This window comes from Lolium rigidum, chromosome 7, assembly GCF_022539505.1.
Source record: "Lolium rigidum isolate FL_2022 chromosome 7, APGP_CSIRO_Lrig_0.1, whole genome shotgun sequence".
NCBI classification, from domain to species: Eukaryota; Viridiplantae; Streptophyta; class Magnoliopsida; order Poales; family Poaceae; genus Lolium; species Lolium rigidum.
The window spans coordinates 228,420,947-228,435,504 of record NC_061514.1 but is presented as its reverse complement, the minus strand read 5'-3'; the positions used below and the strand labels follow the sequence as shown (position 1 = coordinate 228,435,504).

At 45.2% G+C, this 14,558-nt stretch overlaps 1 protein-coding gene across 1 annotated transcript; it reads left to right on the top strand.

The window, feature by feature from the left end:
- Positions 1–3,690: 3,690 nt before the first annotated feature.
- Positions 3,691–6,722, top strand: LOC124672483 (protein CURVATURE THYLAKOID 1B, chloroplastic-like). Its single transcript, XM_047208703.1, has 5 exons — positions 3,691–3,921; positions 4,019–4,105; positions 4,218–4,280; positions 4,390–4,427; positions 6,413–6,722. Exons 1-5 carry the CDS (start codon positions 3,727–3,729, stop codon positions 6,471–6,473), a joined length of 444 nt encoding a protein of 147 aa, XP_047064659.1. The 5' UTR covers positions 3,691–3,726; the 3' UTR covers positions 6,474–6,722.
- The last annotated feature ends 7,836 nt before the right edge of the window (positions 6,723–14,558 follow it).

Here is a 14,558-nt window from a genome sequence, read left to right as displayed (position 1 = left end):
TTGCGTTATGGTACCTTCAGTTGTTTCTATCATGTGTCATATGTTGCTCTCTAGAGTTGGAATCAATGTACTGCAAGTTTCCTTGGTCTTATGTTGCTCTGTACATTGGGAATCGATGTACTGAAAGTAGTCCTTGATCTTATGTAACTTTTTATTACTTCTGATCATTGCAATCAGTTCACATAGTAATAAACTATAATCTTTGTGTACCGAATTCGTGCTTTCCCTCTCCAGTTTTGGTTTACTTACGTAGGAGCATAAAGGCCTCAGTACATTGAGGAAATCCGCAACTAAACTGGACAGGCGGACAGCTATTCCCCACGTTTAAGTTCAATGGTGTGATCAAATTTGAGATAGATCTAAACTTGATAGCTATTTTGCACGTCAATTTACCCATACATTTACCATGTCCACAGGTATCTACACTTTTGCTTGGTAGATGATATTGCTGACAATCATGTCCAAGTAATACTACATTCATGAAAACTATGAAACACACCGGAAAAAAACCCTATCTTTTATCCTTCAACTTGCAACAACAATGGGCGCGGCGTGCCGCCGCGCCATCTCTTGCTAGTCTCTACAATGTATGGAGAACTAAGATCGGTTTATAAATGTGTCTACATAATTGGAGGATACAGTGATGGATATTTTTATCTCACATGGATTACAATGTTATCTAAGGGACCCTTTAGCATCCCAAACGTTTATGAGCTCTATATAACTTTTGTTTTTGTTTTTTTCCTTTTGTTTGGATTTTTATGTATGTTTGCATCCTAGATATGTAGATACCAGGTGTAAACTCATTTTAATTATACATTTATATCCATATGATAATCTCTTTCAAACAATAAATCGTCCTTTACTGGAAAAAAAAGGTACACGTGTGGGCTAAGCCGGTGGCTGTAAAATAAGTTTGCCCTTCGGAGGATGTTGCGGACATCACTCTTGCATTGGCTTAATTCTGCCATGTGTCCAACTTTCATTGGCTTAATTCCGCCAACATCGCTCTTCTACCTAAGAAGGAGGGTGCGGATGATGTTGTGGACTTAGGCCGATTAGTCTCATCCATTCTATTGCAAAGATCATTGCCAAAGTGCTCGCCCTTCGTCTTGGTCCTTACATGAATGAACTTGTCTCCAATGCCCAAAGCGCTTTCATTAAAAAGAGAAGCACCCACGATAATTTCCTCTATGTGAAGAACCTTGCCACGAGATTCCACAAGAGCAACACACCGGCTCTATTGTTTAAACTTGATATTCGCAAGGCCTTTGAATCCATTTGATGGGATTTCATTTTGAACCTTCTCCAACGTCAGGGTTTCCCTAGCCGTTTCCGAAATTGGATCACCGCTTTGCTAACTACTTCCTCATCTCGGGTCCTCCTCAATGGCATTGCCAGGAAGGCCATTTTGCATGGTTGTGACCTACGACAAGGCGCTCCTTTATCGCCCCTCCTGTTCATTCTTGCAATTGACACACTCTCCCAAATCCTCGATGTGGCAATGAGACATGTGTTCCTTCATAAGCTCCAGTGCCACGCTACAATCATTCGTACATCCTTATACGCGAACCATGCAGCGGTGTTCCTAGCGCCTATAAGAGAGGATATTATCAACTTGGCCAAGATTCTTGAGAGCTTTGGGGAGGTCACCGGCCTATGTACAAACTTCCCAAAGAGTAACGTCGTTCCTATCCGGTGTGTTCATATCAACCTTCAAGAAATTCTTCAAGGAATACCGGTCTCGGTCTCTTGTTTCCCTTTGAAGTATCTTGGTCTTCCTCTTTAGGTTTGGAAACTCAAGAGGTTCGACTTTCAACATCTTGAAGACAAGTACGCCGGGAAGCTTCCACCTTGGTGTGGAGAATACATCACTATGGCCGGTCGGGTGGCTTTGGTGAAATGGTCATCACTTTACAAGCAACTTACTACATCACTCCTCTTGCTATTCCGCCGGTACCTCAAATTCATCAACAAGATTAAGAGAGCATTCTTTTGGTCGGCCAAAGCCACGACAAATGGTGCAAAGTGCAAATTTAATTGGGAAACTATTTTCCGTCCAAAGAAGCTTGGAGGGCTTGGGGTCATGAACTTGGAGAAGTTTGCGGTGGCCCTCCGCCTACGTTGGCCATGGCTTGCGTGGAAGGACCACACTAAAATCTGGGCGGGCTACTGTAATCCATGCACTAAGAAGGACATGGAAATCTTCTATGCGGCAACCACGATTACCGTTGGCATGGGTTGCAAAACTCCATTTTGGGAGGCTCCTTGGCTTGATGGGAGAGTGCCTAAGGACATTGCACCACTCATTTTCGACATCTCCAAGAGGAAATCATGGAAGGTAAACCAAGCGATGAAGGAAAATGGTTGGGTGAGAAAAATTAACTTGACCTCCCTCACAACCTTAGAGCACCTCGCACAATTTATCGACCTTTGGGTTCGTCTTCAAAGTGGGCATCTCCTTCAAGAGGTTGATGATGACATCTCTTGGAAGCTCACGGAAAGTGGTCACTATTCGGCGAGATCCACCTACGAGGTGAAATTCTTTGGCTCCACGACCTCCATCATGCACAAATCCGTGTGGCAAGTGTGGGCTCCTCCCAAAACAAAATTCTTTGCTTGGCTTCTAATGCAAAATAGGATTTGGACAGCGGATCGGTTCCAAAATAGAGGTTCACCAAATTGCGGTCTTTTCCCCCTTCGCAAGCAAACTACGAAATCGTTGTGCCACATTTTTGTCCATTGTCGCTTCACTAGGCGCACGGGGAATAAAACTAGCACCCTAGCCAATGGCCGGGGATCACTATGGACCATTGGTGGAGGATTATGATGAATGGGGGCTTCAGCCGAAAGGGCATCGCCTCGCTCACCTTGCTTGTCACTTGGGAAATTTGGAACGAGTGTAAGGCTAGGATTTTTCGTAACAAAAGTGCTCCGCACATGGTAGTGCTAGAAAAGATTAGGAAAGAAGCCCGTCTATGAGTGATTGTGGGTGCGAAAAGGTTACGTGATTTTATGCCGGGAGAATAATTCTTTGTAATCTTTTTTGTATGGACTATCTTGTTCTAACACTCTTCTTAATTAATCGATTGGGGCAAAGTTTTTGCCCCGTTTCAAAAAAAAAAAAGGTTTGCCCTTCGGAGCAAATTGTTGGATTTTTCTTGGGATCCGCATCAGTGTTCTTTCTGGTACTATTTGAAGGAAGATGGCGTGCCAACAAATCAATCATTTGTTATCGATAACGTGGCAGTTTGTACACTCCGGAAGTGATTATGTTCGGCCTAATTTTGCACCCCTGCTCTGGCATACTCAGTGGATCATATCCTTGGACAGTAGCCGGCCTGATTCGCACGGGGTGGCTTGTACGCGCACCCTACGCAATTCCAATGTCGTAGTCTACAAATATGTACTTGTGATCCAACATATCACATATACTAGTACTTGTTGAGGTTTTTGGGTAGTAGCAGTAGTACGTATATATTGCGTAGTACTGGTACCGTAGTAGTACACTGGGGACTACCGGAGGGGAGGTCTATCCGTAGGCCGATTTCCAGCCCTCCAACGTGTGGCGTTCGCCGCGCCAAATCCAACCAAAATCCACCTCCTTCACCCCACCACAGCACCATCACAAAATCCTACCGGAGTCACGGTCACCGTGTTACCCTTACCTACCTTCTCCTACGCACAGCACAACCAATCACACGCGCTCCGCTCTGTCTAGAGACCATGGCCACCGCCTGCCGATTCGCCGCGCCGCTGGGCCTCGCCCCGCTGCCTCGCAGCCGCGCGGGCGCCGGCACCAAGAGCGTCATTTTCTCTGTACGCTCCACCAAGGTCGTACAGCGGAACTTCGTCGTGAAGGCGGCTTCCGACGAGGGTCCGGCGGAGACCCCCGAGATCGTCAAGGCTGCGCAGGACGCGGTCAGAGTACCTTTTGCTTGCTTGCGCAGACACTGCATGGTTTGTGGCAAATGTGCGTCCGACGTTGTGACTGACTGCTGCTGTTGCTTCTAGGCAGTGGGCAAAAGTTGAGGACAAGTACGCCGTGGCCACCATCGGGGTCGCCGGGCTCGTCGCGCTATGGACGGCCGTAGGGGCGCTCAAGGTACAGACGGAGGAGCACCTGGCATATGAATTACAACTTGTATCTTCTTCTTCTTCTCCCTCGGAAGTCGGAACATGCCTCTTTATTTGTTCGTGTGTGTGCATTATTTTAGGCCATTGACAAGCTTCCTATCTTGCCTGGTGTGTTGGAGCTGGTTGGCATCGGGTACACAGGGGTAAGTTTTCATCAATCATGTATACATATCTATTTATCTCTCGATATGTTGCTTCCTAATTAATTAATTTCTTTCATAACACAAACGCTCCTACTACGTGTTGATGCAGTGGTTCACATACCGTAACCTCATCTTCCAGCCTGACAGGTCAGTTCATCCTCTTCATGTGATCCTTCCCTTTGTGAAACTTTCACGGTTTACCATTGCCATATTGTACACTTTAGTTGGTTATATATACCTGTTAGTGTCAGTAGTTCCAATTTGAGAAAATTCCAAGCAACGAACCTCAAGATGATGCATTGCTTTCAGCAAAGAGTTTTTTTTTTTCCGGGTAAAATAGGAACTTTATTTAAACAGGAAGGGTTACAGAGCGGTCAAGTTCGAGCAGCTGAAGAACATCTTCAGGCCCCGAACCCAACCAAGTCATAGAATAGCTTTGCACTCTTGCAAGATTTGCAAGAGAATCACTCAACCTAACCTACATTTAAAGTTCATTAGGTTTTGCCAACGATATGCAAGCCGGTTTCATTAATTGTCTTAGGATTCAATGCATTCCATCAATTGGCTTAACACTGAAAGTTACCTCTTTGAGACGAGATGGGGTCTTTTCCACCTTACTTTGGTGTATAGGGTGTATAAGCAACCATGGATAAGAACTGCACAACTTGTAAACCAAATTTAAGATCCCTCGCTTTTCTTCTTATAAATCATATTCAGCCCGGATGTTAACATGCAGTAAAGTCAAGAGAGTAGTAGAAAAGATCCCCATCTCCGAAATTTGTGAGCCAACGTACTGACAGATCCCCTCCTCCCTCCCCTCTCCTCCCTCGCCGCTGCCTGAGGGCGCGGCCGGGCAAAGCCCGGTTGGCGTCGGCGGCGGCGAGGCCCTCTCGTCCTCTGGCTCGGATGGAGGGGCGCGGGCAGTCTTCTCCGGGTCAGGGCGTGGCGTTCCGTCGGAGGCCACAGCGCGCCGGCGCGGTCATGGCCTGCTGCGGCGATGCGACGGACGACGGTGGTGGCGGCGCGTCTCCGGACGGCGCGGGCAGGTGGCGGCAAGGGCGGTGGTGGCTGCTCGGCCGACTTCTGCGAGGAAGGTGGCTCGACGGCGGCTGCGTGGGGGGCCGGCGGCAGATCGCTGCGGGCTGGTCCTCTACGGAGCATCTGAGGAACGGCGGTGGTGGCTCAGCGCCATCTTGCTTGCCTCGGCACTACGCTCGGCGAGGTGGGGATGCGCGGCTGCCGGTGAAAACCGTGCTCCGACTCCGGTCTTGGCAGGCGATGGCAGCGCTACACGTCGTAACCTTCTTGAAGGCATCGTTGTCGCAGCCTGCATCTACACTCTCGCGCTGCTCCGGGGGAAACCCTAGATCTGGGTCTCCCGGATCGGACGATGGCGGCGCGCCCTGCGTCGTTCTACCTCCTGGGGCATCGTTTTTGGAGCAGCTGCTGGACATTGGCGGATGTCGGTGGAGTGGTATTCATCTACCACATTGTTGGCGCTGAGACTCGGTGGCATGGTGCTGCAGGGTATCGACGACAGATGCGGGATGATGTATGCGTGCAGGATGGTGGAGCCGTTTGGCGTCATGGTGGCATCGACGGCAGGTCTTGCAAGGTTAATGCGATGATCTCTCTTGAAGATGGAGTCGAGGAAGACGGCGGTAGCAACTTCTGTGACGTGTGCGTTGGCGTGCGTGGAGAGTCTGCTTGACTGGATGTGCTTCTCACCTGCTATTGGGCGGTTTGGGAAGGCATTTGGTTTTTGGATGATGTCAGTTGGTGTATTGTCACCCCCTTCATCCCACTGTAGGTCTAGTGAGGTGGCTTCGAGGTTGATTTTTTGTATTGCTTCTTGTAAGGTTTGCGAATAATCTAATAAAAAGCCGTGTGCATCCTTTGGATGCAGAAGCTGAGGCGATTTTTCCCCCTTTTCGAAAAAAAAACGTACTCACACATGCTTGAGAGAGAGAGAGAGAGAGAGAGAGGATAGACAATTGATGAGAAAATGAAACACTCTATTAAGTTTACATCCATATCTTACATTATGAAACAAGATTGGGGAATTAGTTTCACAACAGTAACTATATATCTTATAAGATTCTTATCATGTCCAGTTTGTTTATGTGTTGCAGGGAAGCGCTGATCAGCAACATCAAGAGCACCTACAATGAAATCACCGGGAGCAGCAGCTAATTCAGCAGCATTTACAAAATAACTTCGGTAAGAAGAGGGTACCTCGAGCTGCATCAGTGAGCAACCATTCAGAATCAATAAGTAGCTAGTGATATCTAACATGGATGTCGTTACTGTTTGCTTCTGTTCCTCTTGGCTTAAGCCAGAGCAAAAACTTACTGATGAGCTGTCCCTACGATTACTCTGAATTTCGAATGTATAACTATGATATATTTCAGTCTTTTCAAGGTCGATGTGGGGTTACAGAAATCATTCAGTTGGCTCTTTATATTTTGATCATCCGATATCATATCACCATTGATTAACCCAGAACAAACAAACACGTGCAAATTTCTCTTACTGATAACAATGCCATGGTGTTCTCTGTTTCTTATTTTAAGCGCTGGCAGTGTCTATTTGCCTACTCAGGAAGGTACATAATTATCTAACCAAAATGTGGATATCTAGTATCCACCTTGTTTGTGCTGTATCCACTTCAATCCAGTATGTAGTATAGAATTTATTTATAGTTTCCATCTTTTTCACCTTATGACTTATGAGACGCTTACTAAATCGAACCAAGCTCTACTCTGTCGGCAAGAAGTGGCACTGTTTACCTTGCTCAGCCCGTTCTGAATCCTATGATCTGTTTGGGTGTTAAACTGTTTTCTAGTCGATGACAGAAACCCTTGCAAGATATCGTGAAATAAATACTGGTTTGACTTGATACAGCTTCTCCCTTTCACGTCCCTATCACTGATGTTAGGCTGCTCGAGAAAAAGCATGATGGCTGCTGGAGATATTTTGGAAGCCCTGCTTCTTTTGCACCTATCTGTGTGACTCCACTATTTAAGTCAAGAATTAACCGGCAGCAACGCATCATCCACTCCATCATCAAAAATACGCTTTGGAGGTTCAAGCTGTTGGATATATGAGGAATTTTTCACATGACTTAATCCATAAAAACAATAGATAAAACATGACTAATAAAACAGAGATTAAACTAGTCATGCTACCTAACAAATAATACACAAATAGCAAGTCTAAATAGTTTGCTAGAAGTAGTGTTTGAAGTATTATGTCGCCGAAAAGGTTGTCGATGTCAAGGAAGAAGTCGTTATCGGGGAAGTGGTCTTCGGTTGTGTTAGAAGAAGCCAGTAGTCACGTGGAAGCACTCCCCAAAAATCTTATCACCCATATCCCATACAGGATCTGAAGAGGCTGGATTCCCTTAGGCCTACTGTCCCAGCCAGCGCCCTGCTGTGCACACCGCAAGGCGGGATGGGGAAGACCTGATCGGCTGCGCAATGCTGTGGAACCGGGGGTGGCAGGCTCATGTGGTTGTTGTTGTGGCATGTCTCTCTAGGAGAGGAGCAACCTCGATGAATATCACGAGACAGTGAGTGATCGACCCCTCAAAAGTAGAAAGAGAGAAGATAGTTTCTGATGTTTTCACTTACTCAAGTCATAGGAAATCCGCACTCTTGGTGGAATCAAATCGTGTACATAAAATCATATCTCACCAACTAAACCTCCCATTTTTTAGAGTCAGATGCATCTCTTACTATTGTTCAAAGTTTTGGGCAGGCTGGAAATTTCTAGTGCCCAGAATTACAGACTACTTTCGGCCCAGATTATCATCCTATACTTTAAGTTGCGCCAGAGCGGCGCAACTCTACGTATAGAGCCGCAAATAAAACTAGAAATGCGTCGGAAATTTCCGGTAGCCAATTTTCGGTGACTTACCACAAAATTTCAGGTGCCCCAAAACCAACTGATGGCTAGAAATGGAGGAGACCTACAAAAGGTCCCCTTCTTCCCCAGAGGTGGCTGCCCCTTCCATTCCCATCTTCTCTATTAATACAAGCTTTGAACGCCCTTGATCTGTCACCTCTAGCCAACCAAACTTGATACCCCCTCTAGCTAGGGATGAAGTGACAGGATAAGACCTACAAAGAGGCAGGTTTGTGGGTCTTAGCGGGTGCCAAAAGTTTGGGAAATTTGATGCCACGAGAGTGATTGTTGTAATCCTTATGTCCGTCCATGCGCACGATCTTTTCACGTAAAACTTCCTCTTAATTAATATATTGGGGCAAAGCTTTTACCATGCACGAATGAGTCAAGTGGTCCTCTGCTATATATATAGGAATCATAGAAGTAATCTAAATGGGCTACGCCATATTAGTACAAGTTCTAACAATTAATCCCCACGTATACACATAGAGTTTTCCTATGGTTTAATAACAATATTTGTATAGCAGTATTACAATGGAGGCTGTTAAGTTAAAATTTCAACTAGCACTCTATGCTGCACTTGTTTGCAACTTAAACAGTGGATTAGGATTTAGTCCTTGAATTGCAAAGTTTAAACCAATCTAGATTCACCAAAGCCATGAATAATACTAGGATACTACATGGTTTCCTTGCTTGGGGAGCTTAATTAATTTATTAGAGAGCACTCAATTATCATGTACCGCTACATTTAACAGTCAGACTCATATAGGTTTATTCTTCAAAATTAAGGTAGATATTGACATGCATGTAGACTAGGAGCGTATTGCGTATTCACGGACTGATATCATTCAAAGTAAAGATACTCTCCTCTGAGTTGACCAACAACTTATTAATCACATAGACCATGTTACCACAATGGAAAACTCATAGAGTGGGTTAGTGCTACGCTTGTGGCGATTGTTTCCTGAGGCACCGTGGTGAATTGTTTGGTCACAATTTGCTCGTTGTGCTCGCCTTGCATTCGTGGTTCTGGTTGCCGATGGTTCGGCGCCTTGGGCCTAGTTGAGAGGGGAAAGGATTACCCTCTTCGGCAGCAGCATATTGGCAGATGAGTCTTGAGAGAGCGGCCTTTGTGATATCGGCCTTATACATCAGCGTTGTTGCCATTTTCTTGCCATGTCTTCTTTTGGCCGTCTTGTCCTAAAGCATGCGTCTTGCTAGGTGGTTTGGTTATGTGGTCGGGGGTGTCGTTTTTGGATATCTCGGTGCTCTCCTTCTTTGCAAATCGTTCGATGGTATGGTACGACATGCTCCAAGGTGAGGTGTTCTGCCTTCCGACAGTATGTCGTCCTTTGCACCAAGGCGATAAGGTAGGTGTCTTCCTCTAAGGGGGATGTTGGTAACCAGGGGGGGTGACAACTCAAAAGACGAGAAAGATGGGATCTTTCTCATTGCGCATACCTCATGGTGTTTTCTCTCCTGTATTCTTACTGTGTCGATGGATGAGGGCCTCAAATCTCAGGTTGTGGTTTTTCTTTATTCTTTATTCTTTGTTTACATGTTATTTGTTGGTATATTGATCTTTCAACCCTCTATAATTGTTGTCTGGTTGACTTCATTTATTTAAACTCGGGCACTACATACCTTTTATCTAAAAAAATCATGTCTACCTTGTCACACTGATTCAATTCTATCGTGTCATCCCACGTACTCGACTATGCAACTAGGATACATCGTGGATTACCAAAAATACATGGTGTACATAAAATAAAGGACAATGTTGAGCATTCTCCATGGATTTGGGGTTCTAGCCTCGGCCTCCCCCACTATATAATCCACTGAAACATCAAATATCACCCATCTGATCATTCAGCATACCCCCACCCACGTAGCAACAATTTTATGCTATTGCAACATTGTTGCAACATTTTATTCTATGGTGGGGAGCTATGTAGAAAAATCATGCAACATCGTTGCAACATTTTATTCTATTGTGGGTCAAAAATGTTAAAAAAAATCATACAACCTTTTGAAAACATCTATGCAGCAAAAAAAATATGAGTATGCAGTGAATCCCCACCGGGCGTAGGAAATCCTTGTATGTCACAACAAAACTCCGACATATGGATCATGGGAGGATAACATTTAGAGCTACCAATTTATGAAACATTTGAAGCACTAAGAAAGATTCGTAGCAAAAAATCTAGAATCGTGGCAACAACTGATCTCACCCCTGCTTTCGCTGCAAAGCGCACATGATTTTTCACCCTTTAAAAAACACCGATGCAACATCGAAAAATCCCACAGAAACTAACATCGCGTAGGAGAAAGCCGGCATCGCTAGATCTGGCTCGCTGGCGATGAATCTGACTCACTGACGCCTCGATGTCACCTGATCTGGCGATCATGGACCTATTCTCTGCAATAACGCTCCTTACCGGAGTTGACGGCCTCCACCATGGGCATCCATGGCGTTTTGGATCTCCATCAACGTCTTAACCGCGGTTTGTAGCCACCATGGAGGAGTAGAAGAAGATGAGGGTCTACTGGTAAAATGATATGTGGTAAAACATGTGGGAGAAGAATGAGCTAGTTGTGCTTTGTGAGGAGCAGCAACGGTGCAATTGAAAGTGACACGAGGGGTACTCTCGAGTCACGTCCATGCGAGTACGTAGATCTGTAGGATCGATCCTCCGTAGGGCTGGACTAATGAGCTGATCGGCTCGTTAAGTCTCAGCTTGTTAGACAGTTAAGCTCGGATCTTTGAGCTCACCATACTTAATGAGCTAAAAGATCTGTTGTTATATGCTCGTGAGCTGCTGCAAGTTAACTAGTTGGAGGTTGATCAAAACCCTAAGCGTGGTGGTCGCAGTTCTTCAAAAAGTTGACGAGGCGAGAAATTGGGGAGATGATTTGGTGGATTCACTCTCTCTTAGTGGCTCCTATACGCAATTAAGGCAACCTTGAGCTGTCTCAGGTTGCTTTTACCGAGCTTAGCGAGCAGCTCGTGAAACTTGCTATGTGGCTCGCTTAACTTGTTAATGTTAGCAGACAGAATAGAACAAAGTCCGGTTCTCCCCCCTAAATTTTTCATTTGGCTCATATTTCCCTCCTAAACTTTACTTGGCTCACTACCCCCCCGAACTATCAGTGATGGTCCATTTGATCCCCCTTAACTTGGAATTTTGACCTATCATTTTAAATTAATGGGGTTAAATGGACCATTATTCATAGTTTGGGGGGGGGGGGGGGGTTAGTGAGCCCATTAAAATTTAGGGGGGAGACTATGAGCCAAGTGAAAAGTTTCACCGGTAGAAAACATGTCTAATGTCTAGACCTGCCAGGAGCATTTGTCCCGATTGCACTTGGAACCGGGACTAATGTTAGCACTAGTCCCGGTTCCAACGGCTAGGGGCGCACAGTGGGTACGGCCACCGCTAGTCCCGGTTGGTGCCTCACCCCGGAACTAAAGGTGGTGCGACTAGGGAGACAAGCCTCGAACGCCTTTAGTTCCGGTTGGAGACACCAACCGGGACTAAAGGTCCATCTCTATATATATACCCCATGCCCTGCCCTTGTTAGCCACACTAGCCTTTTCCCCTCCTTAGCACAAGAGGTGTATGTTGCTTTGCATTTTTCCTTCTTATGCAGAAGAGGTGCTCGATGAAATGCCTGTGAAGTTCCCGAGCCACACTTAAGCTTTCTCCTCTTTTCCTCCTTCTCGATCGAGGTTAACAACTTTATCCTTTCATCCGCCATTGATAAAATGCATGTATCGATGTACATTTTTTATCTATTCATGATGTTGTAATGGTTTTTTATGTACTTAATTATATAATGCAGATGAGCCGACAATGGATGTACGTTGACCGACGTAGTGACGAGTTCATTATGGGTCTGCGTTATTTTCTCCGTGTGACTGAGGAAAACAAAGATGAAGGTTTTATATGTTGTCCATGTATTGTCTATCGGAATCAGAAGGATTACTCTGGCACGAAAACCCTCCGCACCCACCTGCTTCAATCCGGTTTCATGCCCAGCTATAATTATTGGACCAGGCACGGAGAAAAAGGGGTTATGATGGAAGACAATGAAGAAGAGGAGGATGATGAAAACTATCCTATATTCCCTGAATACTGAATACAGTGATATGATACGTCTCCGACGTATCGATAATTTCTTATGTTTCATGCCACATTATTGATGATATCTACATGTTATATGCACATTTTATGTCATATTTATGCGTTTTCTGGAACTAACCTATTGACGAGATGCCGAAAGGCCAGTTCCTGTTTTCTGCTGTTTTTGCTTCCAGAAATCCTAGTAAGGAAATATTCTCGGAATCGGACGAAATCAAGACCCAGGTTCCTATTTTTCCACGAAGCTTCCAGAACACCCGGGAAGGACCAGAGGGGGCCACAGGCCCACCAGACCATAGGCCGGCGCGGCCTGGGGGTGGCCCGCGCCACCCTATGGTGTCGCCGCCTCTTCGACCCTCTGACACCGCCTCTTCGCCTATAAGAAGCCCCTCGACCTAAAACCTCGAGACGGAAAAGCCACGGTACGAGAAACCTTCCAGAGCCGCCGCCATCGCGAAGCCAAGATCTGGGGGACAGGAGTCTCTGTTCCGGCACGCCGCCGGGGCGGGGAGTGCCCCGGAAGGCTCCTCCATCGACACCACCGCCATCTCCATCAACGCTGCTTGTCTCCCATGAGGAGGGAGTAGTTCTCCATCGAGGCTCGGGGCTGTACCGGTAGCTATGTGGTTCATCTCTCTCCTATGTACTTCAATACAATAATCTCATGAGCTGCCTTACATGATTGAGATTCATATGATGATGCTTGTAATCTAGATGTCATTGTGCTAGTCAAGTGAATTTTACTTATGTGATCTCCGGAGACTCCTTGTCCCACGTGTGTAAAGGTGACAGTGTGTGCACCGTGTGGGTCTCTTAGGCTATATTTCACAGAATACTTATTCACTGTTATGAATGGCGTAGTGAAGTGCTTATTTATATCTCTTTATGATTGCAATGTGTTTTGTATCACAATTTATCTATGTGCTACTCTAGTGATGTTATTAAAGTAGTTTTATTCCTCCTGCACGGTGTAATGGTGACAGTGTGTGCATCCGTGTTAGTACTTGGTGTAGGCTATGATTGTGATCTCTTGTAGATTATGAAGTTAACTATTGCTATGATGGTATTGATGTGATCTATTCCTCCTACATGGTGTGAAGGTGACAGTTTGCATGCTATGTTAGTACTTGGTTTAGTTGTGTTGATCTTTCATGCACTCTAAGGTTATTTAAATATGAACATTGAATTGTGGAGCTTGTTAACTCCGGCATTGAGGGTTCGTGTAATCCTACGCAATGTGTTCATCATCCAACAAGAGTGTAGAGTATGCATTTATCTATTCTGTTATGTGATCAAAGTTGAGAGTGTCCACTAGTGAAAGTCTATTCCCTAGGCCTTGTTCCTAAATATCTGCTATCGCTGCTTGTTTACTTGTTTCTACTGCGTTACTACTCGCTACCATATTACCACCATCAACTACACACCAGCAAGCTATTTTACTGGTGCCAGTTACTACTTGCTCATATTCATTCATACCACCTGTATTTCACTATCTCTTCGCCGAACTAGTGCACCTATTAGGTGTGTTGGGGACACAAGAGACTTCTTGCTTTGTGGTTGCGGGGTTGCATGAGAGGGATATCTTTGACCTCTTCCTCCCCGAGTTCGATAAACCTTGGGTGATCCACTTAAGGGAAACTTGCCGCTGTTCTACAAACCTCTGCTCTTGGAGGCCCAACACCTGTCTACAAGAATAGAAGCTCCCGTAGACATCAAGCACTTTTCAGGCGCCGTTGCCGGGGAGGAAAGGTAAAGGTACTCACACTTCGGATCTCGGCTACTAAGCTATTTTCGCCGTTGTAAGTACTCGAAGCTATTTCCTTTAGATCCTGCAATTGCATCTTTTTGTTTCTTGTTTACACTAGTTTGGCATAATGGACAACAATGAGCTTCTTATTCTATTTCCTGATTTAACACATGGATGGTTTGATGCGAAAATTAAAAAACCTATGAAATCTTATTTGCATGCTGGTAGTAATATTAGTATGAACGCTTTGAACACCATTGTTGATAATGATATAGGAAGTTCTAAGCTTGGGGAAGCTGGTTTTCATGATCTTTTTAGTCCCCCAAGCATTGAGGAGAAAATTTTCTTTGATGATACTTTGCCTCCTATTTATGATGATTATAATGATAGTGGTCTTTTGGTGCCACCTACTATGGAGAGTAAATTTTGTTGTGATTATACTATGCCTCCTACACTTGATGGGAATAATAATGATAGCTACTT

What these genes read in the sequence shown, in the direction of transcription:
- LOC124672483 (XM_047208703.1), top strand. Translation starts at nt 3,727, where the DNA reads ATGGCCACCGCCTGCCGATTCGCCGCGCCGCTGGGCCTCGCCCCGCTG. An exon ending in TCAAGGCTGCGCAGGACGCG is followed by an intron (nt 3,922 to 4,018) that starts GTCAGAGTACCT and finishes GCTTCTAGGCAG; the next exon opens with TGGGCAAAAGTTGAGGACAA. An exon ending in CGGCCGTAGGGGCGCTCAAG is followed by an intron (nt 4,106 to 4,217) that starts GTACAGACGGAG and finishes GCATTATTTTAG; the next exon opens with GCCATTGACAAGCTTCCTAT.